The 26674-nt window shown below is 46.4% G+C and overlaps 1 protein-coding gene across 4 annotated transcripts; it reads left to right on the top strand.

Moving 5' to 3' along the window:
- SAMHD1 (SAM and HD domain containing deoxynucleoside triphosphate triphosphohydrolase 1) lies at positions 1–26674 on the top strand. Of its 4 annotated transcripts, XM_021416430.1 has the most exons (16): positions 1–219; positions 302–368; positions 5595–5664; positions 7524–7684; positions 10269–10384; positions 10756–10826; positions 12101–12256; positions 14419–14519; positions 14626–14734; positions 14844–14935; positions 16133–16248; positions 18808–18947; positions 21476–21571; positions 22056–22160; positions 22545–22682; positions 24726–26674. In XM_021416430.1, the coding sequence occupies exons 1-16, from the start codon at positions 36–38 to the stop codon at positions 24846–24848; spliced, it is 1845 nt and encodes a 614-aa protein (XP_021272105.1). In that variant the 5' UTR covers positions 1–35; the 3' UTR covers positions 24849–26674. The 4 variants fall into 4 exon arrangements, with proteins under 4 accessions (XP_021272105.1, XP_021272108.1, XP_021272107.1 ...); XM_021416433.1 differs by lacking the exons at positions 1–219; positions 302–368 and adding an exon at positions 865–961; XM_021416432.1 differs by lacking the exons at positions 1–219; positions 302–368 and adding an exon at positions 1095–1243.

The raw sequence follows: 26674 nt of genomic DNA, 5'->3' as shown, positions 1-26674 counted from the left end.
CCCCGCGGCGGGGCCGGAGCGGAGCGGAGCGGGCGATGGGCAGCCCGGCGGCGGCGTGGGGCGCGGCTCCCGCCAAGCGCGCGCGGTGCGAGGGCTTCGCCGAGAACTCCCGGGGCTCCGCGGCCGACGGCGACCCGCGGCTGTGGGACACGGAGCGGCTCTGCCAGCACCTCTCGCGCAGCGGCGTGGGCGAGCCCGGCCTGCTGCGCCGCTTCCGAGGTAACGGGGCCGGGCGAGCGGACGGGCGAGAGAACGGGCGGGCGGGTGCTGGGCGCCGCTCACCGTGTGCTCGTCCCCGCAGAGAGCGGCGTCACCGGGGCCATGCTGCTGGACCTGCCCGCCTGCGCGCTGCGGATCACCCGCGCCTGGTGAGTGTGGGGGGCGGGGCGACCCCGTGCGCGGGCAGCGCTAGCCCGGAGGGAACGGCTTGAAACTGAAAGAGGGGATAGGTCCGGTGTGAGGAGGAAGCTCTTTTCCCGGAGGCGGTGCGGCCCCGGCGCTGCTGCCCAGAGCTGTGGGTTCCCCCGCCCTGCAGGTGCCCGAGGCCACGGCTGGGCCCTGGGCAGCCTGAGCTGAGGGCAGCCAGCCCAAGGCAGGGGTGGGGCTGGGGGGCCCTTCCATCGCAGCCGTGCTGAGGTTCTGTTTCTTTGCTCGCCGTGTCCGCACGGCCTGGCTGCCCCGGGCTCTGTGCTGCGGCTGAGCCCGCTCGCCGCCGCGTCCCTCCCGGCACTGCTCTGTCCTCAGCAGCCCTCACCCAGTTCCCCTGCTCGCCTCGGTCCCGCCCCCCCCAGATATCTCCACGCACTTCAGCTCCACTCACGTGGTTCGCTAACGCTGTTATTAGGGCGGGTGCAGCTCCGCGGCCACACTGCGGGCACGGAGCGGTGCGCGCTGGGGGCTCTGGGCGCTGCTGTGCCGGGTGAGCTGTGCCGGGTGAGCTGTGCCGGGTGAGCTGTGCCGGGTGAGCTGTGCCGGGTGAGCTGTGCCGGGTGAGCTGTGCCGGAGCCGCCTTCGTGCTGCGTGCAGAGCTCCGCAGGGAAAGGGCTGCGGGGGGTGCACCTGGGTGAGCCCGGCGCTGCGAGCCGAGGGGACGGGGAGAGGAGCTGTGCTTCGGAGCAGGGAAGATGCTGTCGGAAGTTGATGTTGTTGTTGAGGTGGTGTTGTCTTTTGCAAAGAAGGTTTGGACTGTGGATGTTTAAAGAGCGCAGATAAAGATGCGGAGTCACGAGGAAGGCGGCTGCTGGTGCGTTGGGGCGTTTGTGTCACTGACACAACAAGCAGAGAAGGGCGAGGGCTGCTCCGAAAGTAATGCCTCCTATTTTATGATGCTGGCTCACAGTGCCAGAGGTGGGTGTTGGTGGGATGGCAAGTTGAGATTGAACCTTCCCACCAGTATCCCATGCCGTTTTGTTGCCGTGTGACAGAGGGGCCATCTGGCAGAACAGCATTGGACATGGAAGTGCATATGGAGCGAAGAGGTGGGATTGAATTGCTCCGTGCAAAAAAAATGGCACTCATTGATGCTTTTGAACATTTACAGAGCGGATGTAGGTGCAGTGAGTGGTGGGTGGTGCTTTTCAGCAGTGGTGACGGTAACTGTGTATCACCTCCACTGGCACAGACTTCTACAGTCGCAGTATGCAGGCTCTTGTTCACTGCTGGTGAAAATGCACAGCTAGTGGTAGTGTTTATTTTGAAAAATAGTGTTTTGTGGCTGAGAATTTGCTCTATCCAACAGTGTTACTATGCTCTTTGTATCTGTTGTAGTTTCCGTGGAAATGAATAGAAGACGTTACTTCCTGAGTGACCTACGTAATTCCTGTTTATATTATTCCTTAAGGCTGGTTGCTCTTAGTACCTTGGTGCCTGTCTGAGCATCAGGTGCTCACACTGAGTACTTGGGCATAGGGGACATCTGTGCGCTGCTTCCAGGCTTCTCTAGGTCGGGTGAGTCTTGTGGGTGTGGAAGATCTCTTCCAGTTGTGCTGGGGCTCTGTGTCACCCCAGCAATAAATGCACCCGTCTAGTTCCTTGTTCTCAGGCATTCAGAGGGCAGAGCTGGGAATGCCAGAAGCCTGGAGGCTGATTATGATTTTTGGTTATCGGTATTCCACATCGGATACATACACTACATGATGTTATGATGTGGAATACCGATAACCAAAAATCATAAAACCATGCATGACACAGGGCTATGGGTTGTCCATGCATTCTCGTGTTCCTTGAAGTGGGTGTTGTGTATGGCATGAGGTTTGGTGCATGTGAAATATAGATGGTGAGCAGAGCTGTCCACTTGATGTCTGTGGAACAGTTTGGTCCCGAAGGGATGTGGGGGGCTGCAGGCTTCTTGTATTTCTGCCTGTGGTGGGAGGAAGGGTGTGGGGGAAGCAGGCAGGTGGAAGGGAATGCATGGGAAGGGGCAAGCTTTCACCCTCTCAAAGACAGCTGCTTTGAGGATAGTTTAAGGAGCCCTGGGAAAGCAGTACCTTTATCCTTTAGGATGATTTCTGTGGACTTTACTGGACTTCAGTAAAATGCTTGACGCTGACCCCCACAACATCCCCATGGAGAAGCCGGCTGCCCATGGTTTGGATGGGCATGCACTCTGCTGGGTGAAACGCTGGCTGGATGGCTGGGCCCAGAGAGTTGTGGTCAGTGGAGTTAAATCCAGTTGGCAGCCAGTCACGAGCGGTTTCCCCCAGGGCTCGGTACTGGGGCCGATCCTATTCATCATCTTTATTAATGATTACTTGATTGAGTCCACCCTCAGTAAGTTTGCAGATGACACCAAGCTGGGAGGGAGTGTTGATCTGCTAGAAGGTAGAAAGGCACTACAGAAGGATGTGGATAGACTGGAACGATGGGCCGAGGCAAATTATGTGAGTTTCAGTAGAGCCAAGTGTCGGGTCCTGCACTTTGGTCACAACAACCCCAGGCAACCCTACAGGCCTGGGGAGGAGTGGCTGCAAAGCTGCCTGATGGAAAGGGACCTTGGTGTGCTGATGGACAGTCAGCTGAATGTGAGCCAGCAGTGTGCCCAGGTGGCCAAGAAGGCCAATGGCATCCTGGCTGGGATCAGAAATGGGGTGGTGAGCAGGGCTAGGGAAGTCATCCTGCCCCTGTACTCGGCGTTGGTGAGGCCTCATCTCGAGTGCTGGGTTCAGATTGGGGCGCCTCAGTACAGAAAGGACATGGAGGTGCTGGAGCAGGTCCGAAGAAGGACAGCAAGGAGACACTAAAGAAACTGGGGCTGTTTAGTCTGGGGAAGACTTTGAAGAATTTGCTCTCTTCAAATACCTGAAAGGTGATTGCAGTAAGGGTGGGCCTGGTCTCTTCTCACTGGTGACAGGTGACAGGACAAGGGGAAATGGCCTCAGGTTGCAGCAGGGGATGTTTAGGTTGGATATCAGGAAAAACTTCTTAACAGAAAGGGTTGTTAAGCACTGGAACAGGCTCCCCAGGGAGGTGGTTGAGTTACCATCCCCGAATGTGTTTAAAAACCATTTGGATGTGGTGCTCGGGGACATGATTTAGTGGTGGGTTGTTAGGGCAGTATGGTTAGGATGCAGTTGGACTTGATGATCTTGAAGGTCTTTTCCAGCCTGACCAATTCTGTGTGTGTAATCTTCTCGTTGAGGCAGCCTCATCCAGAGGACACAAAGTAAGTAAGTGTCTGGTGTTCTTTCTCTGAAGAACAACAAAGAGCTCTTTGTGATTTGATTCTTGAGCGACCAGTTGCATCAGGACCGTAATGTGGTGGAGACCAAGCCCAAAGCTGTTAGTGTTCCCAGAGGTGGGGCGGAACCCAGTAATGGGTGGTGCATCGATCAGGGACTCCATGCCCCACAGCACCCACCTGCAGCTCTGCCCTGCCTGGGATCGCCTCCCACGGATGGGTCCTGTGGTGCAGAGCTGCACTAGCACTGTGCAGTTCAGCCCTGCTTGAGAGGCTTTTCTGGAGCAGAAAAGCACGTTGCTCTGTGTTCTTTGTGGACAATGTTTACGTGGGTGCAGTGTAAGTAGAACAGATACATCCTTTCTCTGCTCTTCCCGTAGCTGCAGCCATTGGTAATTTGTCAAGATGCCCTCGTGCTATCTTCTGTGCATACCTGATTGTTTTCCAGTTAACTCGCTCCTTGCTCCTGAGTTTCTGTGGCATTTTGAAGTGTAAGCAGGTGCTTGCAGCCAACAGGCTGCGCCCTGTGCTCAGCACTGGGAGGTGCTGTCCTGCTCTTAATGCTCCGTGCGTTGCGTTGCCTCGCCTTCCCGTAAGTACCAGGAACCTCGTGGACCTCGTGTGACCCGGGGTGTCCTTGTGAGCGATTGTTATCTGATGACACAACTGCGTGGTGGTGTCACTGTACCTCCCGCAGCATTACAGCTCTTCCAAAAACATACTTGTGAGGTTGATTTATTAGCGTGCTTTTAAGTCATATCCACTGAGACCTGTGCTGGAATTAGTAACTTGGGCACCATTTCTTTACATTGAGTTGGGGTGTTAGTTTTTAAAGTTTGCTGGAATATTTCTCTGCTTTGGTCCAAAAGTGATTCAACATCTTAGAAAAGAGTCTGGAGAAAAAATCTTCTCTGCAGAAGTGAAGTAAATGTAGATGGCTGGAAGCAAATAGCTTCTGACATGGCTCTGCCCGAACTGGTCTTAAGACAGTTTGTCATCTTATCACAGCACAGAAGGACAGGCAGATACAGTGGTTCTCGTGTCTTCAGTTCTAGCTGCTTTCTGTTGCCCTGTAAGTAGTGGGCTCATTCAGGAGCTCCCTTGTAAGCATCTAAGTATTTGTGACCACTCCGTACAGATTGAGCTGCTTAAGGTATGAAGTAATGCAGCGCTCTGAGCAGCACTGCCATGCTTCTCATTGTGTTTGCAGGTAGAGACAGTGAAAGACTTGCAGGTGGCAGCAGCAGAGGCTGCAGCTCGAGGCCTCCCCTGCTAGGGGAAGATGGACTGATTAAGACAGAAAAGCCCACCAGCAGCTCAGGCATCGTGCATTTACTGTTTATATGGCCTGTGAATCATTAAATGATTCGGTTGAAAATATGTAGTGCATCTAGCAGTATTTGTCTTTGCTAATAGCTGACATTTTATAGTATTAATTTCTGTCGAAGTTTAAATTCAAACTGTTGTAAAACTGGACTCGCAGTGGTTAATTGCTGAAAAGTGTAAAAGATATCAAATTGTATTCTCATGGTGTTTGCTGTTGTACTGAGGCTGAAACCAGTTTGCTCAAGGACAAAGTCTGCAGACAGTTAATAAAAGTGGGCGTAAGGAGGTGTATTATCTCTCCCTCCAGACTTGTTTTAAGGCTATGTGGCTTCAGCATAGCAGCTCTACTGGGAGATTGAGGCTTAGTGTACTTCTGCAGGTAGTTGGGCTTTTCCTCCTCTATTTGACTGTAGAGGGATAAATGCTTTCAATGTTTTTCTGAAAAATCCATGGAAATATTTCCATGAAAGAATCAACGAACATCAGAGTAATATAGACTTGCACAAGTAATTTGCTAAATATGCAGATTGTGAAGGAGAGCACCTAGTGAACTTTGCTTTCAAATAATTTATTATTGCTATCTTATTCCTAGCCTCCCAGATGAGAGACTGAAAGTGCTCGCCTGCCTGAACCAGCTGAGACAGACAGTGGACATCATGAAGGTAACAGCAGTGCTGTGTGGGGCTCTGCTCCCAGCACCCTGCTGGCACCTGCAGCCATATCTCTCTCCTCGTCTCTTTCCCTTCCTTCCTGCTTGGTTCCAGCAGCTGGTGCTGCTGCTGTGCCTTTCCCTCCAAGCCCTTCTTCTCAGTAGCTGGTGGTCTCAAAACCACGCTAACCAGAAGAATTAAGATCAGCAGTTAAGAGTTTGATGTGGGTTGTGGGAGACTGGATAAGAAATGAGCTGCTGTTTGAAATGTGAGAAGCTGCCCTTTCACGTCTTCTGTCTTGTAGAGCCACTGCTTTTTGTGCTTTGCTACGCCAGCCTCTGGTCTCAGTTAACAGCTTGCCTTTCCCTTCTGCTGTTTGTAATGTCCAGCAGCTTCTCACAGCAGTCTGTGTTGGTTTAAACCGAGCCTGGGCTGCCTGTCAGCATGCACGCCTCTGTTGTCTGCACGTCTGCTGCAGCCCTGCCAGTTTGGTGACAGGGAGGAGAGAGAAGACAAAAAAGCCCTATTTGCCTCAGTATTTTACTGAGATAAGTAAATTGTGAAATGGCTTCATCTTCTGTTTTAATGCAAGGATTGAATCTTTGTGCTTCTCTTCCCTAGTAAGTAACTAGTTACTCAAGTCTTCTAATCTGCATACCTAGAGGTGATCAGGGAATACTTCTCCAGATTTCAGTTGTCTTGGGATTTTGTTTTGTGAAGAAGGTTAGAATTGTCATTTCCACTCTTTGACCTTTCACTTAGATTTAAAAAACACATGCAGTGTCAAACCAAACACTTCTTAGTGGATATTGACATCATTCCTGCAAGAGGGTCTTGATGTTGTTGGTGGATGAGAAGCTCAGTAAGGGCCAGCAGCGTGCCTTCACAGCACAGAAGGCCAACTGCATCCTGGGCTGCATCAAAAGAAGCATGGCCAGCAGGGCGAGGGGGGGGGATTGTCCCTGTCCCACCTGCTGCATTGCATCCAGCCCTGGGTCCCCAGCACAGGGAGGATATGGACGTGCTGGAGGGAGTGCAGAGGAGGCCACAAAGGTGCTCAGAGGGCTGGAGTGCCTCTGCTATGGAGACAGGCTGAGGGAGCTAGGGGTGTTCTGCCCAGGGAAGAGAGGGCTCTGGGGAGACATTACAGTAGCCTTCCAGTATTTAAAGAGAGCTACAGGAGAGATGGGAAGGGACTCTTTGTGAGGGAGAGTAGTGACAGGACAAGGAGTAACATCTTTGAACTAACAGAGGGGAGATGTAGATTAAATATTTGGAAGAAATTTTTACTCAGGGTAGGGAGGAGCTGGAAGAAGTTGTCCAGGGAAGCTGTGGAGGTGTTGATGGGCAGGTTGGATCCCTGGGCAGCCTGATCTAGTGGGAGGTGTCCCTGCCCACGGTATGGGTTGGAAGTAGATGGTTTTTAAAGTCCCTTCCAACCCAGGCCATTCTGATTCTACGATCTCCAACATGCACTGCAGTGTCCTCCTTTAAGTGGAGTAGCAAATGTCATTGATAAAGACAGTGGTTTTCTCAAGTGTTAAGAATTGGAATTAAATAGGTAGCGCTTCTAGAGGTTCCCTGGAATTGCCTTGCCCTCTGAAATGCACAACTCTGCCTTCTCTGATACTATGCCTAAGTAACTCTCCTGGATAAATCTTGATTAAGACAGACAGAATATGCCTATTTTAAAGGTGAAACCAAACAATCACTTATACCAGTGCTGCCTCTCCCACCAAATACCTGACCCTAGATATCCTAGGATATCCTAAGATATCCTAAAGGATATCTAGAAAGATATACTCTGTGTTAGCCCTGTTAACTTTCAAAGTCAAATAAATGTTGATTGCGTTATTGTTTGGCTTTTGTAGGTTTTTAATGATCCAGTTCATGGGCACATTGAAATACACCCTCTTCTTGTTCGCATCATTGACACGCCTCAATTTCAGCGCCTGCGATACATTAAGCAGCTGGGTGGCACTTACTTTGTTTTTCCAGGAGCCTCTCACAACCGCTTTGAACACTCGTTAGGGTAAGGTGATGTAGCCTTGTATGCATGTCTCTTTTGCATTTGAATTTCTCTGAGATTGGTTCTACAAATGTGGAGTGCCAGCATTGCTGCCTTTGAGGGTTTGTGACAACTGCTGTCATGGCATTTTCTGTCACGTGAATCTTCCTCTCTAGCCTGTGTGATTGTGGACTTTGTTTACTAAAGATAGAAAAAGAAACCTGCAAGATGGGTCAGTACTTTCCCCTCTTCTTTTCTGGTAAGAATAATGCTAATTAGAGATGGTGAGTGCTTTATGTTCTCCTAGGTCAAAATTTGAGTTTAAAAGCATGAAGGGAAGGGTACTGAGACTGCTATAAATGACATGTCAGACTACTGTAATCCCCTTAGATTGCCTAGCACAGATAAAATGGATTTTAGTTGTAATATTTGCATTTGTAGTTATGCAATCGGGGCAAGTTGTCAGGCTGTTAGCGGTTCAGTAAGTTAAAGAAACAGATTGTGGACATAAGGATTTCCAGGGTGTTGCTAAATCGTTCACACTCCACAGAAAAGCTGATTACTGATAGGTTTAAGGTTGTTTTGAATGTATATCCCAAGGTGCAGGGAGCTTAAACTAGTCAATGTTTTTGTTCAGGTGATCTGTCCAGCCCTGCTTTGCTTTTGTAGTGCTGAAATAGAGCAAGGCTGGCCACTGCCCACTGTGAAGCCAACAAAATGTGAAAGACTATTGCAAAAGGTTCACACTAGTGAGGTGAGCTTGAACTGACTGCATCTGATGAGCCTGAAAAAAAAAATACAAAAACCACAGGGAATAAAAACAAAATGTTCCAAACAGGTGCTTGAAAACTCCAGTGGCAGCAGCAGCCTTTTCTTCCGAACAGTTCTATTAATCCATATAGTTAAACTTAAGACAGTTATTCTCAACTCATTTTGAAGATCTCCGCAAGGTTAAAATAGAGGAAGTGAGCTTTGTGTGTATTGGTAGAGTAAAATAAAATAAAAGCAGACAGTAAACTTGTGTCTAGTAAAAGATAGAATAGAATAGCTGAGTTGGAAGGGACCTTTGAAGACCACCTGGTCCAACTGCCTGACCACCTCAGGGCTAACCAGAAGTTAAAGCAGGTAATGAGGGACTGTCCAAATGCCCCTTGAGCACGGAAGCATGGACAGGCACCAGCCATCTGCCCCCTCAAGGTAAGGGAACGTTTCCTAATGCCTGCTCCAAGCCACCCCTCGCACAGCTCTGCGCTGTTCCCATTGCGGGGGACAGTGCTAGTGACTGGCCACAGGCAGATGTAGCCCCATTGCCTACAGCCCTTGGAGCTCTAGCACAGAGCCAGTTCATCACCCAGGGCAGCGCGAACCTGTTTGTTGCACACTTGGACAATCTGTCGAAGGATGCCACGAGGGATAACATCAAAGGCCTCACAAATCCACAGAAACTGCATCCACTGCCTTCCCTTCATCCACCAAGCGGGTGACCTTGCCATGGAAGGAGACCAAATTACCAAGGCAGGACTTTCCCTTCATGAGCGCCTGCAGACTGTGGACTGTGCCTGATACCAGCTTTGTTCTTTAAGTGCCTTTCAGTATCTCCCAGGACAGTCCTCTCCATCACTTCTCCCTGGACTGACAGGTCTAGAGGGTCCTGGCTCTTCCCTCATGTCCTTCTGGTGGATGGCTGTGACGTTGGCTGCCTTCGGCCACAGTCCCCACGCTCCCAAGACCTTTGGTAAATTGTTGGGAGGAGCCTACTTGTAACATGCCCTAACTCCCTCAGTGCTCTGGGCTCACTCCTGGCAGGCCCTGTGGACTTGTAGTACCTCTAATAAAACCTTCTCTTGCTTTAAGATGTGCAGCATCCCTGAAATTAAGTGGACAAAGGAAGTGAAATAATTACGATAAGCTGTTAAAATAGGAATTTGAAAGGACAGAATGCTTTTGTGGAGCTCTGTTGTTGCACCGACTGAAAGTAGAAGGGTGATCTGTAAGCTCTGATGCTTCAGGAAGCACGCTGGCAGTAATATAGAGGGCTCACTTATACAATGATGTTATTCTGTGTCTGTCTGTTACGAAATACTAGAGCTGCTGAGGGATCTCAGGTAGCCTCCTGTTAAGTAAAGGGGCAGGGCTGGGTGGATCTGGTAGGGCATTTGTTTTCGCGTAGGGTTGTGAGGCAATAATGACTACATGGAAACAAAAGTCTGCAAGGATGTGAAACTCAGAAGCTTTGCTTAATTGAGGGGAAAGCTGAACCTGGAAATGAAACCAAAAGTTGATTTGTAACTCATTGATTTATGGGAAAGAGGAAATTGTAGAATCTGCGTAGTTAGCAGAATACCATTTTAGGATGATGTTCTTTCCAAATCTGGGTGTAGTATCTCATACTCTCTCCTTTCAAATGTGTTACTGTTTACTCAAGCTCTATGACACGAAATAATATTTCTGTGATCATCTTACAGGTCAGGGCTTAACTATCTGTTGTGTGCTATCTTTCAGACGAAGGCTGTGACTTAAAGCAGCTTAGGGGAACTGCTCTGTTTCTGTTCAAGATAAAATACTGTTGTATTCACTTCCTGTGTTTGTGGGTTTTTTTCTGCAACAGCGTGGGCTACCTTGCGGGATGTCTGGTTCGTGAACTGAAGGAGCGGCAACCAGAACTGGATATAACCCAACGAGACATCCTCTGTGTGGAAATTGCTGGGCTTTGTCACGATTTGGGTGAGCAAGAGTTGAAATGGCTTGTTTCTCTTTTGAACGCTGACCTGGAGGAAGAGATGGCTGTGAAATCAGAAAATGAGAGCTCTTTCAGGCTGCTCAGTGCATGGCCATGTCCCGAGACAGGATCTGTCTATTCCTGTGTGGTGCGGAGTACCTCTGTGGAGGCAAGTCCACTTGATGAGTATGTAGGCACTTTGCACAATTTTTTGTGTTGTTTTCATATGGTGTTTTAGAGTTCTGTAGCTGTGTTTTCCTCATAGATGATGTTAAGATCAAGTCAAATATAAGAGAATCCAGATCCTTAGCTTGCTCGAGGTATTTTTGCTGACAACCATGTCTCAGATTAAACCTGTGTGATCTTTATTTTTAAGGTCATGGGCCATTTTCGCACATGTTTGATGGAAGATTTATTCCACTTGCTCGTGAAGGTTTGAACTGGAAGGTAGGCATTTCAATACTAAAGTAAAAAGAAAAAACTCTGATTTTTAAAGGGAAAATAATTCATCTGTAAAGACTGCCAGAGCTTGTGAGCATATAGTGATCATCTGGCCTTATTGAATCATTTTGATGGCATAATTAAAGTTGTATCATGATCTTATCATGATTTTTCTTGTTCTCTTTAAGTGGCTGGAGGATATCTACCCCCTTAGTGTTGCTGTGAGCAGATGCAGCCTCACCAGTGAAATAGAGGTGTGAGGAGAAGTGGGGGCAGGTGTTTGTCACCAGTGTTCCCCAGGGGTCAGTACTGCATCCAGTCTCATTCAACATCTTCATCAGTGACCTGGAGGAAGGGATGGAGTCTACCCTCAGCAAGTGTGCTGATGATACAGAGCTGGGAGGAGCGGCTGACACATCAGAAGGCCGTGCTGTCATTCAGCCAGAGCTGGGCAGACAGAGAGTTGGGCAGGGAGGAACCTGATGAGGTTCGACAAGGGTCCTGCACCTGGGGAGGAATAACTGCATATACCAGACAGGCTGGGGGCTGAGGAGCTGGAGAGGAGCTCTGCAGAGAAGGCCCTGGTTGTCCTGTGGATAACAGCTTGGCCATGAGGCAATTGGATGACGCTGGACTCTTTTCAGTGGTGTGTAGTGGTAGGACAAGGAGCAGTGGCCAAAAACTGGAACATAGGAAGTTTCACGCAAATAAGCAGAAGAACTTCACTGTGGAGCCCTGGCACAGGCTGCACAGAGAGGTGCTGGAGTCTCCTTCTCTGGAGATATCCAAACCTGCCTGGACGCTTTCCTGTGTGACCTGCTTTAGGGATTGGGACGGAGGAGCTCCAGAGCTGTCTTCCAACCCCTGCGATTCTGTGATCTCCCCGGAAGAGAAAGTGCTCTTGAGCTTCTGTGTAATACCTTGAGATACTTGCGCGTGTGTGTCCTCTTGTGTCTTCTGATCTCTCATTGTAAGACGCAATGGAAAATAAAATTAAAGGGCTGGGTCTTGTCAGTTCCTGTGGTGAGGTTCTGAAGAGGCAGAACTCACTACAGCTGCACCCATCATTTTAAGAGTGTGTTTCTGGACACTGCAAACAGAGTGATTTCCCGTTTGAGTAGACAAAAAATGATCAGAAAATCATCCTAGTGCTGCACTTGCACATCACTGCCAGTGCACCAGGCAGTGCTGCTGTGTTAGGAGAAAGCTGTGGCACTTCAGGAAGGTGCTTGGACATGGTAATGTAATGTTTAGGTATCTTTTTTTAAAATTTTTCACAGCATGAAACTGCTTCTGTTGAAATGTTTGAGCACCTGATCACATCCAATAATCTAGAAGAAGTCATGAAAAAGTATGGTCTCGTCCTGGAGGAAGACATGACCTTCATCAAAGAACAGATAGGAGGGCCTATAGATGAAACAACTTGTGAGAAATCGGTGAGTTGCAGTACTGCTAGAGAGGTTATTTGAACAAACATCTTAAACTGTTCTGAGAGTAAATTTTGTGAAGAGAGTACATATTTTTTCCTTTTCTTCTGTTTTATTCTCTCTGTTTTTGGAGATTGTTGTGTTTTTAATCGGCCAGGTGAAGAAAACATGGAGATGGTGTAAGTTAACAGGCTAGTACCAGATAACAAAGCTGCCACCTGGCAGAAATGAGGCAGTGAGTCACCGCAAAGTATGTGAGAAGTGCCAGAGCCTCAGCAGCTTTGATGACTGTAGCAAAACATTTCGATTTATCCCAGTGACACATACAGAGGCGCAGGGATAAGACCTGGAGAAATGCCTTGCCTCATGAGGCAAGGAAGAAGACAGCGTAATTGTTCATCTTTGCAACTCTATGAAAGAATCAAGTCCTCCTCCTTTTTCTTGCTCTTGTCTTTTCATCAGTGATATCTGTTCAATTAAGAGTTCGTCCGTAGGAGATCTATCACGACAGCCTGGTCCTAATCAAAGTCTGCATGTTGGCCTAAACAAGTCACCCTAAACGTTAGCACTTACCCATTATTTTCTGTTGTATTAGTGTGTAGTGCTACCACGTGCGCTGTAGCGCAGTGGAGACAAAACGTAGGAAATTCAGCATAACAAAGCTTAATACAAGATCTTATGGGAAGGCAGTAGTCACTCACAAAGTCTGCAAGTTGATTTTACACACTTGCAGTTGTTTGAACACAAGTGTTGCTGCTTACTGCTTCTGATGATCTTGGGCCAAGTTCTTGCCTGTTCCCTGTTTGGACCTCGTGCTTGTTTTTTTCAGCAGGATAACAGGAAAAAAAGCATCGTATGTGAGCTGCCAACCTTCTTGACATCTGCCCAGTCTTCTGCTGGCAGTCATTTGGGTTGTGGTGGTCTTAGCTGAGCAGAGATTCTTCTGCTGATGAGCACCTGTGCTGTGACACTGTCACCTTGCAATCCTAGTCCTGACATAAACTACATATTCCTCCATCTTGCTGCTGTGATCTACGCTCCTGATCATTGTCCCTGTAACAGCTCTTTATTGTCAGCACAGGATGGTTTTATCCTTGATGTGCTCTCCTCCCACAGTTTATTGCACATTTCCATTCTCCTTTGCATCCATTTTAATACCTCTGTGATGTTAATGTTAACATTAAAACCATACATATTAAGTAATTTTCCCCACAGAATTTCAAAGCAATGTTTATTTAACTGAAGAATCATTAAATGTTCAAGAGAAGTTTATGTGCATTTTGTATTTCATGTTTTGGTGTTGGTTTGCTGTTTGCCTCGTGGCTGAGTCACTCCTCAGTTGTGGGTTAAGAGTTCAAGTCAGCTGGCTGTTTGAACAGTCATTGTTTAACATAGTTGTTTTAAAAGTACGCTCTGTCACGTTGTAGAGCTGATTGCAGAGGACTGCAAGGGAGTGACATGGGTGGGTTTAATTCATTCCCCTCGGGGTTAAATAATTCCAACCTCTTCCTCTCTTTGTTGCTACGGGTTGTGTACACTTCAAAGCTGCGTGCTTCACTTTGGTAGAAAGGGGAATTAAATCCTCTTAGTGTGGATTTTGTTCTTCCTGGTATTCCAGGAAGTCTTCTGTTAAGTCCTTGTTCTGGCCTTGTTATGCACAACGCAACTTTTGAATCTCTTCTGTTGTCTTTGTGTTCTTTGTTACCTTGATGTTAGATGTTTATCATAGGCAAAGTCAAAAATGCCAGAAAAATTATTCTGCATTGGGTGCTCCAAAAGTAACGCCTCCTATTTACTTATATGGAAACCACAACAGATACAACGAGCACATTAGCACTGTTTGATAGAGCAAATTTGCAGCTACAAAACGCTATTTTTCAACGTGGTCACCACCAGTACCTGTGCATTTTCACCAGTGATGAACAAGAGCCCGCATGCCGCACTTGTGCAAATCTGCACCAGCAGAGGTGACCCACTGTTGTTGTTGCCAGTGCTGAAATGCACCAGCTGCCCCTCGCTGTGCTCACACCCACTGTTACATCTGCCTCTGACATCATGGGCCAACACACTTGAGTAGGAGGCATTACTTCTGGAGCAACCCTCTTATCATTGCTTGCATCATTAAATTTCTTATTGTTGCTGATTTTTCTTCTTGTCTCCTCTGTCATTAGTGGCCCTACCGAGGACGACCAAAGGAGAAGAGTTTCCTATATGAGATAGTAGCAAACAAGAAAAATGGCATCGATGTTGACAAATGGGATTATTTTGCAAGGTACGAACCTTACAGTTTCTGCTTCTGTTAAATCCCTACTGAAACAACACTGCTTTACTTACAAGTGTGACCTCACTGTTAAGCTCTCACTGTGGAATATTTTCAGGGATTGCCACCACCTAGGGATCCAAAATAATTTTGATTATAGGCGGTTAATTAAATTCACTCGTGTTTGTGAAGCGGGAAACCAGAAGCACATCTGTGCCCGTGACAAGGTAAGCAGTGCGTGTGAGCTGGGGGAGCGCTCAGCAGCAACGTGTCTGTGAGGTAAGTGTGAGCAGGGAAGAAGCAAATGATTGTTTTGTTTGGTTGTTTTTGATTCAGGAAGTTGGGAATTTGTATGACATGTTCCACACACGAAATTGCCTGCACCGGCGAGCGTACCAGCATAAGGTTGGCAACATCATTGAAATAATGCAAGTATTATGGTTCCTTTGTCTTGCACATCATTTATCGTTATGCTGCCCAGAGCTGTGTGTGCCCCATCCCTGCTGGGCCCTGGGCAGCCTGAGCTGCAGGGCAGCCAGCCCGGGGCTGGGGTGGGGCTGTGGGGGGGAAAAAAAAAACAAAAACAAACAAAAAAATAGTGGAATAGACAGACAACAGCATCTTTCCCCGTTAAATCCAATTAGAAGCAGGTGACTAAAGCCCTGAAGAAGCTCTGGACTGAGGTGTTGTTATGCTGTTATAACTGCTGACAACATGAGTTGAATCTTTATCTGCAAGTTAGAGACAGCTTCGCTTCAACTGAGTGCTTAGTGGAACAAGATTATTATCATAGGTGGAAGTAACGAGCAGTTTTACCGTGGCTTTGCTGAGGCCTGTCTGTGTAAAGCTGCAGCAGGAATAGCTCTGGGCCAACTTGGTTGTCTGCCTTTGTTTGTACTTGTCCTGTTGATACCTGTACAAGTTTCCTGGTAACGCTATTCTGCTTAATGTTCTTAAAAAGTATCCCCAGATGTTTTTTTAATACAGATCTTGACTGCCAAATAACTGTGCTCTGTTTGGAAAGAACAATGTGGAGGTTTACATGGTTCAGGAAGTACTAGGGACTTTGGAAGAGCTTTAACTTTAGAAAATATATAAAGATACGTATCTTTATATAGCTTTATCTTTAGAAAAAGATATATAATATAATATATATAATAAATATATTATATATGTTTTTTCCCCACCTGAAAAAATACTGCACACAGCTGGTGCTTTATCTCTACAAAATTTGGTGTTCACTCGGTTAACTGAGTCTGTAAAAGGTTGTGGTCTTCTGAGGGCATCATTGCAGCTGGCTGACCGTGTCAGTGTCTTGCAGGGTCCTGCAGCCATCTGAGCACTATTAAACCCATAGTCCTAAGCAGAACGAAGCAGACTTACACGTTTCTTGAAATAAAGTTAAGGTCTGATCTGAACCTATTTTCAGTAAATGGAAAAGGCTCCGTTCAAACGTGAAATGACAGCATGGATTTGGGACGTACTGCAGTGCAGCTCTGCTGCACGTTTAGGACACAGTTTCATTTGTCTTCTCTTTATAATGTAACTAAAATGTTTATTTTTTTACTCTTGAGCATCACCTAGAAACACCTCGTTGCTTAATTCCTTCTTTTGCTTCCAACTAGGATTACAGAAGCCTTTCAAAAAGCAGACCGTTTTTTTCAAATAGAAGGCTCTGAAGGAAGATTGTACCAGATTTCTACAGCGATGGAGGACATGGAAGCCTACACTAAGCTGACTGGTATGAGCTCTCAGAATTTCTTTTAAAGTGGAAGAATGTGAGTACCTCTTAGAATAGGACTCTTTGTTTGTACAGCTGTTGACACAGTGGATGCTTGCCCATGACTAGGACTCTTCAAGTATTGCTTTTGTGCACGGGTGGAAATTTAGACCTGGAACATCTATCCAATCTGTGTGCTCTCACATCTTGCTGGAAGAGCAAAACATTCTAGTTTAAATTAATTTTATGGAGAGAGAGAAACACCAACTTCTGGTTTTCTGCATGCATTGAAACCCAGTCATACAGTCATACCCGTGCCCTAGTTCTTTTGTACTTGTCACAGATGGGGTGTGAGTCAGCTCAGAGCAGTGCTACACGTAACTACATCAGGTAGAGGAGCACTGTGTGTGTGTTGTGTGAAACTAACCCTGAGAGATTTTTTTGAAGGGCTCTGCTAAGATCTAGTTAAATTTGCTTGAGGCATTGCAACCCTTCTTGCAAATGCAACAGAAGAAAACAATACATAAATTAGTTTATTCCTGGAAGTTTCTATTTTCTTAGACAAGGTCTTGTAAATATTGTTCTTGTAGGGTAAATACAAGGAGCAGCAGTCCACTTGAAGTCCTGTGGGGAAATTCCAGTATGATTACATAGTGAAACAAATGAGATGAGACTTGTGATTGTTTCCTAGACTGAACTTTGACTAGACTTTGCTAGACTTTGCTAGCCTGACTGCTAGCAGCCACTTCTCCAAGGGTCAGCGCTGTGAGGAGGAAAAACTTCGAGAAATTACTAAATTCCCAAAAGCTGACTTGAGTTGTGTTTTCCGTCATGTAGTTCAGTCTTCTCATCACTGCTGTGTCTTGGTTTTGCCTGTCCCTCCTGTCCTTCACTGCAAGCCATGACAGTGCTCCTTGTTGGTGCTCAGTGCTGGCTTTGAGCAGCGGCATGGGGAGCAGAGGCCAGTGTGGGCATGGCAAACCCTGCTGCTCCTGAGGGGCTTGTGGCTGGAGTAGCTGCAGGGCAGAGGAAGCTTCAGTCCTTGCAGAAGGACTGCTGCTCTTTATATTTAGTCAGTACAGCAATTTGTTCATGTATTCTATTTTCTTCTGTTGGGAACACTGCAAGCCTGCTTGCAAACACAAGGACTGGCAGCTCTTGCTGTGTCTGGGAGCTACTGCTCACAAGAGTTTCCAAAACTTCTTTCCTGAGTGGGAAGGCAGCTTTCCTGAGTCTCTACCATCAAGCCTTGGCTGGCCACCAGAGACACTCAGGAGTTCTTGTCTTTGGCCACAGGCAAGGTGGTGGAGGCTGAGGGCATTGTTGCAGAGGGTCCTGCGTGCTGTAATCTGTGTTATGCTGCTGAGGGTCTTCTGTTGGTGACCCTTCATCTGCCGTAGCCACGTTCAGCCTGATTAAGAGTAAATTCTGCATGGACTAGGACCTGTGTGGTCTGTAAGAGCATCAGTGCTGGAGCTGAGCACCAGGGTCCTGTTGTAGCTGAGCTGCGGCATCTGGTGAGCTCAGGGCAAGGAGAGCAGGTCTGTCCCCTGCCTCTTACAGTCTGCAGCAGTGAGGAGCTGAACATCAGTGTCGGGGTGTTCCTGATCCAGAGGGAGAGTTGGTCAGCAAGGAGACGAATGAGGAGAGTGTGTCGGTATCAGATGTAATGGTGAAAGGACACGTGTTCTCATCCTAAACCAAGACGCTTCCTTCCCTGCGTCTAGTGGTTGCAAGCTGGGGGATTCTGAGAGGACAGTAGGCTTATTTTCAGTAGTCCATGGTGAGCGATGCTTCTGTGAAACTAACTGCCATCTGGATCTTTGCTAATGCTCAACCTCTTGTGAGGATCTGCAGCAGCAGGTTCTCCAGCTTCTGTCTGTGATGGGTGAAGAACCACCTTTCAGTTCTGGATTTGTAGCCTCCTGATTTTGACAGCAAATCCATTTTGTAATGATGATACAGCTAACGGTTCCTTGCTAATACTACCTTAACACAAATATGTGTTCGTGGCCTTCTTGTTTTCTCTGGGTTATCTCATCTCTCAAGCTGAAGAGACAGTCTGTTGTTCCCTGAGGGCAGTTTCACACTTTTATTAACCTTGGTAAAGGTGTTTTGGTCATCGTGGTTCGTCACTTACCTAGGCAGTGTGTGTGTGTGTGTGTGGGGGGGGGGAACAGCTTCTTGCTGTGCTAGGTGGGGTGTTGCAGAGCTGTACCTGCAGCAAGTCGCAGCTGCACGGCTATTTCTGGCTGGGGAATGCAAATAGATGCACAGAAGGTAGCTGTGTTGGCTGTGTGACAGGTGAGCAGCATCCTGACCCCAGCGGTTTCAGGACAGCCACAAGTAACCCTTCTGCTCTGAAACCACGGCAAAAGAAACCTGGGGATATTTGGGATCATATTGTAAGTGGCTTCTCAGTTGTCTGAGATGTCTAGGATGTTCAGCACTTCTCTCAAAGTGTGAATTTTTCCTGAATCTTCAGTTTTTCTCATTGGTTAAGCCTCTGTCCCTGTATGTGCGTTTTGCTGTGGCGATCGATTTTAACATAGTTAACTGAAATCACTACCACTTTGACAGATAATATCTACCTGGAAATTCTGCACTCAAGTCGTCCAGAACTGAGCGAGGCACGAGAAATTTTGCATAAAATAGAACGGCGTGAATTATACAAGTTTTTAGGAGAGACTCAACCTGAAAAAGTGAATGAAATTCCAAAGGTAATATTCGTTGCTGGGAGATTCTGAATTCTGCCCTTCTGAGAATGTTCTCTCAGTTGCTGACTACCTTTTTTCCTCTCCTGTTTTTTTGTTGTTGGTAGAGATTGTTTTTTCTGTTTTTTAAAAAGCTTAAGCAGTACTCCAGAAATCATAGAATCATGGAATGGCTTAGGTTGGAGGGGATCTTAATGATCATCTAGTTCCAACCCCCTGCCACGGGCAGGATTACCAGCCACACCAGATCAGGCTGCCCAGGATCCCACGCAGCCTGACCTTGAGCCCCTCCGGAGATGGGGCATCCACAGCCTCCCAGGGCAACGTGTTCCAGCGCCTCACCACCCTCTGAGAAAAAAATTTCTTCCTAACATCCAACCTAAATCTCCCCTCTTTTAATTTAAAGCCATTCCCGCTTATCTATCAGACCATACTCCTGGTAAGTGGTACCCCTCCTGCTTGTAAGCTCCCCTAATGTACTGGAAAGTCGTAAAAGGGTCTCTCCAAAGCCTTCTCTTCTCCATGCTGAGCGAGCCCAGCTCTCTCAGCCTGTCTCCATAGCAGAGGTGCTCCAGCACTCTGAGCATCTTCATGGCCCTCCTCTGGACCTGCTACAGCAGCTCCACAGCCTGTGGAGCACAGTGCCCTGTGCTGGGCACCCCAGGCCTGCACACAGTACTCTGGATGTGGTCTCATGAGGGCAAAGCAGAGGGGGACAACTCCCCCCTCGCCCTACTGCCCCCCTCTGCTGATGCAGCCCAGGGTGCTGTTGGCCTTCCGGGCTGCAAGTGCACACTGCTGGCTCAGTCCAACTTTTCACCCACCAGGACCCCCAAGTCCTTCTCCGCAGGGCTGCTCTTAAGGAGTCCTTCTCCCAGTCTGTACACATATCTGGGATTGCTCTGACCCAAGTGCAACACCCTGCGCTTGGCCTTGTTGAACCTCATGCAGTTCTTGTGGGCCCACTTCTCGAGCCCGTCCCTCTCCCTCTGGGTGCCATCCCTTCCTTCTGTTTTCTTGGCTGCACCACTCAGCTTGGTGTCATCCACAAACTGCTGAGGGTGCACTCAATCCCACTGTCTATGTTGCTGATAAAGATGTTGAAGAGCACTGGTCCCAAGGTGAATCCCTGAGGGACCCCACTCATCACTTGTCTCCACTTGGACATAGAGCCATTGACCACAGCCCTCTGGCAATGACCGTCCAACCAATTCTTTATCCACCAGATAGTCCATCCTTCAAGTCCATCTCTCTCCAATTTAGAGATAAGGATGTGGTGTGGGACCATGTCAAAGGCCTTTCGGAAGTCCAGGTAGATGACATCAGTTGCCCTACAGAGTCAAAAGTTCTCTCCCACCCATCCTTGTCTTTATGTTGCTGAGCCACAGAATATTTTACAGAAAACTGGAAAGAGTTTTATTTACAGACAGCCAGAAAAATAGAAAATCAGAAGTTGATAGTTGTAGAAATGTTTTCAGAAGAAAAAACTGTTTTCTGAAAAAACACTGTGTTGTTGTGACAGGAGGCTGGCTTGCTGGTGGTGCCCTTGTCGTACCCAGCCGCTGGTCTGCACTGTGTGGGGGTCACTTGAGAGGCTGGTGGGGAGGACTTGCCCTCAGTCTAAGCTGAAACCTTTCCTTGGCTTCTTGAGTCTCTGCAAGCTGCACATACACTTCGTGGTAATCCCTGCTTCTCTCAGCAGTCCCTCTGTCTTTGCAGTGGACAAATCTGCTTGCCAAATTCCTTCCCTTCTGGAGCTGTCTACTGTTTGCTCTGTGCTCTAAGTTTTTCTCCCCAGAGTCTCAGGTGCTCCCAGGAAATCTTCCTTCATCAAATCTTGCATCTTGCCCTGGCCAACGCTAAGCAGGCAGTGTTCTCTCTCCTGCCCAGCCACAACCTTTTAAAGAGGGTATGCACCTTTCCATAAATAACATCTCTCCACCCCACCGTGTATGCTCGGCGTTAGCCCAGCTATTGGCAGGAATGTTCTAGGTCCAAGACCAGACAAGACTCTTTGTGGATTTCTGCTTTGGAGGTGGGTGCGATCCCCTCTGAAGCTCATCGAGGAGCTTGCTTTGTCTGCTTTTCTGTAGTGATCAATGATGTTACCGATCCTGTCTGTCTCTTTTTTACTTTTTAGTGTTTGGTTTTTTTCTAGTACAAAAACTATTAGAGGGTGAGATCCTGCAGCATTTAATTATTTGTACTGAACTTTTTTTTTTTTTATTAGTATTCAGCTTTGGGGAACTTAACTGCCTAATGCATTTGTGGTAGCAAACAATTTGTTTGGAAGTTGTTTCTTTTTTCATGAAGTTTCTGTTTTCATGAAATATCCTGGATGTGCTTTCCTTGGTTCCTGCTGCCAGGTTCTTTGGATCTTGGTATTTTGTTAAGCTTGTTTTTGTTTTGTTTCTGAAATCTAGTAGTAGGGTTCTGGCTGCCTAAGGTATAAAAGGGTTCTGACATCCAGATTGCTTGTAGGTCTTTACCCGATGATGCAAAAATACAATCAGAGCCATTTTCTTTTTTTTCAGGATGAATATGATGGCCTGGCAGCTGACATTGCTAACTCCAAGCCAGAAATGGATCCTCCAAATGTGGAGCTAACGGCTGAGGACTTCATAGTTGATGTAACTATCCTTCCAGAGTGAGCTTAGAACTAAACCTGCTCAGTTGCACACAGACGTTGGTCTGTCTTGTCCCATAAAGTGAAGGTGTGGGGAGGTGGGCGCTTCTCTCTGGCCATGCAAATGATGGTGTACCAAACAGATGCAGATATTGTTACTTAAACTTCGTGTTTGATACCGTGAGCTTTTAGTGCTGCCTGAGCAGGCTGCGTGGCTGGGGAGGCGCAGGCTGCTGCAGGAAAGGCACGCTTCTGCCCATGCGGTGGGGCCGTTCCCCAGTGCTGGGCTACACATGCAAAGGCCCACCCAGCTCCTGCAGAGTGAGAAGTGCAAGAAAAGATTGTTTCATTAAGTAATCATTTGTTAATTACTCTTCTATTTGATTGCTGTCGTTTACAGAAGTATCATGCGTATCTACTTGTATTTATTGTTATAAAACAAACGACAAACGTTAACAAATGTCTTTTTTATTTGTTTTGCTTGCAAGGTTGTCAATATGGATTATGGAATGAAAGATCAGAACCCCATTGATAATGTTCTCTTCTACTGCAAGGCTGATCCTTCTAAGGCCATCAAGATCAGTAAAGAACAGGTAGACTTTTATCCTCCTCAGCTGGCTTCTGAAGGGCAGCTTCACAGCTGGCAGTGGGAGCGATCGCAGTGCTTCATGGTGGTTCTTCCAGTAGTTGTGAATGAGGATGGTGGCATCTGTGTCCTTCCGTGTGGATGGTTGGACTGGATGATCTTAGAGGCCTTTTCCAACCTTGGTGATCTATGTGAAGTCCTGATAGCCTTTACATATGAACGGCCTTTAACTTGTTCTTATGAAAATATAATTTCTCGATAAAACTCGAGGATTATAGGGAGAGAGTTCTTACTGCTTTCAATTTGTACTGAGATGAGTTCCAAGGACTCTAAATTCAAAGAAGGACTAAAGCTTATTTGCTTACTTGTGTATTTTTTTTTTATTCCAAAGGTTTCAAGGCTTTTACCAGGGACCTTTTCAGAGCAGGTTATCCGGGTTTATTGCAAGCATCAGGATCAGGTTATTGTTTCAGCTGCAAAACAATATTTTGTTCAGTGGTGTATAAACAGGGATTTCACCAAACCACAGGTAACAAATTTATGTATTATTTTCTTCATGTTCTTTCATTAAAAATCTTGTGACTCAGGCCTTGTCTCTGTGGCAGAGCTGCTTCCACTGTTTTCCTTGTGGCCTACATCTGATTATGCTTGGTTTCACTGAAATACTGACAGATTTTCCCCAGTTTAACTCTAGTCATTGGAGAAGTCATGTTGATTTAAAAATAGCTAACATCCACGCAGATACTCATTGATGCAGGTTTCCTCATAGAATGGCTTAAAATGCCACAGAGATTGAAAGATCCAGAGAAGCAGTCAGATCAGTTCTTCCTATTGCCTTACCTCTTTTTCTTCTCTGCTCACTAGCTTTTAAATCACTGCTCCCACTGGATATTCATGGTTAGTCCCTTGGGTCTGAGAGTGCAAAATCCCCGGGGCATCACGAATGCAAACCTCTACTCTCAAGGCAACTAATGTGCAGGCTGAGTGCTTGGAAGGCCTTACCTGTGCTGTGTCCCTTTCCTGTCACATCTCAGGCATACAAGTTTCCAGCTGTGAGGCAGAAGGAGAGGCTCGTTACAGCTTCTCTGGAGTTTTGTTTTGCACTGGGAAAGGTGTCAGAGCTGCCATGGCAAGTAAAAGGGAAAACCTAAAGCAGAACCTGAGTCCGTATACCTTGCCTTGCATTCCTCCTGCCAAAAGTGATGAAGAAGCCCGTAACAACTCTAGCTGTGAACTGGAGATGCATGATGTAGCTTCCCTGTTGTGTCTCTGTTGCAGAAAGATGGATGTCTTTATCTAATAAAATTACTGTGTGTTGATTCTTCCAACATTATACTTCACTGTAAGGTAGCAGTTATGACTGTTATCAAGCAAGTTTTTCTCACTAGAATGTGCTAATGGAGCTGTTCCACTGTGTGTGTGAGGGGTCAGGCTGGAAGCCTGAACAGGATTGGTCGATGAGCTGGCAACTCTGTTGCTGCATTTCTCTCCCAATTATTCATATTGGCTTTTGTCTAATTGTCATGCCATGAGAAGGAACAGCCATTCTTCATTTTCATGTTTGTTTGGTTTTCTTTTATTGGGTATTTTCTCTTCTCTGGGATCAAGTCTCAAAGTAAAACCTGCAAGTTGCTTCAGAAGTGCAGCGTAAACACTTTGTTCTGTGAACCTTACACTTCTCCTTTTTGTTGCATATGTTAACATCCCTGATCTTGCATCTTCTTTCCTAGATACACCTGCAAATATCATTCAAGGAAAGAGATACATTCTCTGAAATGAAAGATCAGGTGGTAGATTAGTGTTCTCCTGTGCTAGAGCTACAACTAGAGGCACGAGCAATTTTGTTTTGGGTTCATTCCTACATGATACTTCCAGTTACTTTCTGAAGGGCGTTTTGCGAATGGATCACATAAGAGGCTGCCTTTGCTTGTAGCCTGCAGAGCACAGCAGTACCCTGCAGCCGCATTTCCCTAGTTCAGAGGCTTCCATCTGACTGTGCTCGGGCAATCCTGGCTTATTTCTGCTTCTTCTGTCCTGCCCTTGCAGTATTTGATGGTGAGATTAACATACATGTCTGACAAGTATGAGCACAAAGCCTAGGCCATACTAGTTACTGTATGGGATGTACCTTAAAATGGTGAAGGCACTTCCAAGCAACTGCCCTTGGTAGGTGCAGAGCTTTTAATGTGAGACTGGGGAATTCAGAGCAAAAACTTGCAGTAATGGTACAGAAACTTACAGTAATGTTTCCAAGTTGTATACCAGTGCCCATAATAGAACTCTCTTCAGCTTCCTGAATTTGCTGCTATCAATTTAGGAAGAGGAGAACTACGAATGGTGAAGGTTTCTTATATATGTGGGAATTGTTTCTCCCCACCCGTTTCTACCACTGACTGACAGCAGTTTCCATCTCTGCAATGCAGTGTCTTCCATGCTTGCTGATTTGTAGTGCCTCTGGAACCTTGTGTTTATTTCTTCTGTGAAGTCTGGTAGCAAGCCACTTTTCCCTGGTTTAGCACAACAAGTGAAAATGAATACACTGTATTGAATGTTTTCTGACTTTTAATAACAGGATGGTGATGTGATTGCCCCTCATCTGACTCCACTGAAACAAAGCTGGAATAACAGAAGTGGGGATGAATACGTGACAGCTTCAGAACCCAGCTGCAAGCAGAAGCTTTCTTTCAATAAGTAATGCGTTTCCTTTTGCACTATTCAACCACCTGCTTCAGAAGATGGGTAGCTCGGAGCAGAGCAGCAGCTCTTTTAAAATGCAATCTAATGAACTGGAAAAAAAAAAACAGAGCAATGCAGCAGTGCATTTTACAATACAGTGGTTTTATATGTGTGCACTTAAACTAAGTGCGTGTTTGGATTGAACTTCTACAAAACTAACAGATAACCTGTTATAGCAAAGCAAACTCAGTTCTCATTTATTTTTGAATGTATTGGTACTGTTGTAGCAAGAGGAACTTCATTTGAAAAAATATTCATCATAATGACGAGAAGCGCAGTGGATTTGTTACTGCTGCTTCTTGTCCTGATCCCTTCTGAAGGTAATTGCAATGTTACTAGAGCTGGTAGAAAGACTTCCATCTCTCTTTTAAACTTTATTATTCCACCACCTCTTATTTTTTGTAATGATCTTTTTAAAAAAGATGACTTTTCTGGTGTTCAGAAAGCCCATCGGGATGCAGGCCTCTTGCTATGAAAGTGACCACACGACTTTTATTGAAGTAACTCTGCCTTGCAGTGACAATGCAGCATTTTACTGTTTTTATAATGCATTTTTGATACATTGAATGTAACTTTTTTTTTTACTGCTGCACTGAACTGCAAAAACGACTCAAAAGCTCCGTGGTTGGGGTGCTTGCAGGAAAGCAGAGCTACGTGGCTGTTGGTCAAGGGTTGTGCTCATGTGCCTGGTTCTTAGCGTGGCAGTGGGCCCTGCAGGTGCTGTGTGTGGTTCTGCTTTTCCTTGCACCCAGCTCACCTTGTTTCCGCATTTCAATGCACTGGGTAGTCACAGGCTCTTCAGAAACCCTTGGATTATTGCATCCCGTCCCTGTTTTTCTGGCTCGATGGTTGCTGTTCTGGAGAATTTTTTTCTATCTCCCTTATAGGACAATAAGGGTTCTTACAATCTACCCTATGGGCAGTACTAGTGCGAGCGTTGTTAAGTGTCTGTCCCATCAAAAAGCAAATAAGGAAGACTTTTCCCCTGTTTTACTCAGGTCCAAGGAGTTCTATTTGAAGTCTGCTTTCATTAAGTGAAGTTAGTTAATAAAAACCCACCCTCAAAATTAAAACCACGAAGTGTAATAATGCTCAGAAATTGGAAAAGAGCTTTGGATTTTTGTATCTGAAGCGAGAAAATAGAAGTTCAGCATTCAGTCTTGACAGCCAAGCTTTGAGACTAACACGAGAAGTTGCTGTGTAAGAAAATTGTGTCCCTTTTCTGCTGTCTGATTGTTTCCTTTGTCTGGAAGCTGGTGGTTGTGAGGCAGATGTAAGGAGAGGGGGTATTCACCCGCTTTCCAGATGCGGTCTGAAACAACGAGAAGTTGTTCTGCACTCAGCTGCTTGTGAACCTGTGTTTAATGGTGATGCAGCACCGCCTCTGCTCTTCCTGTCAGTAAGAGTATTTCACATCTGCAGTGTACCAGGTAACTGTTGAAAGGTGGAGGGACCTTTATAAAAGCTTTTGAAGTACTTGTTTTATGGTTGAAGGAATAACATTGTAGAGTGAAGGCATTTATCCCCATTATCTACGTGAAATCAAGTATTGTTCCACAATAATGTAATTCTATCGCTGTTCCTTGGGTTTGTTTTGATGCTGTTACAAAAGGTGCACTTTATATTTGGGAAAAGCTTTCTGCTCAAGCTTAAGCAAAAACTAGTACTTACAACTTAACATCTGGTAGACTTGAGACAAAGCGTTTCTTTTTCTCAGACATGATAATCTAAGCCTTTCTGTGCTAAAAAATAAATTAATAAACAATGATTTTAATATTCTTCTAA

The sequence above is a fragment of the Numida meleagris genome, chromosome 19 (assembly GCF_002078875.1).
Source record: "Numida meleagris isolate 19003 breed g44 Domestic line chromosome 19, NumMel1.0, whole genome shotgun sequence".
Taxonomy (NCBI): domain Eukaryota; kingdom Metazoa; phylum Chordata; class Aves; order Galliformes; family Numididae; genus Numida; species Numida meleagris.
The sequence above is the reverse complement of the archived record's forward strand: the minus strand, read 5'-3'. Positions and strand labels throughout refer to the sequence as shown.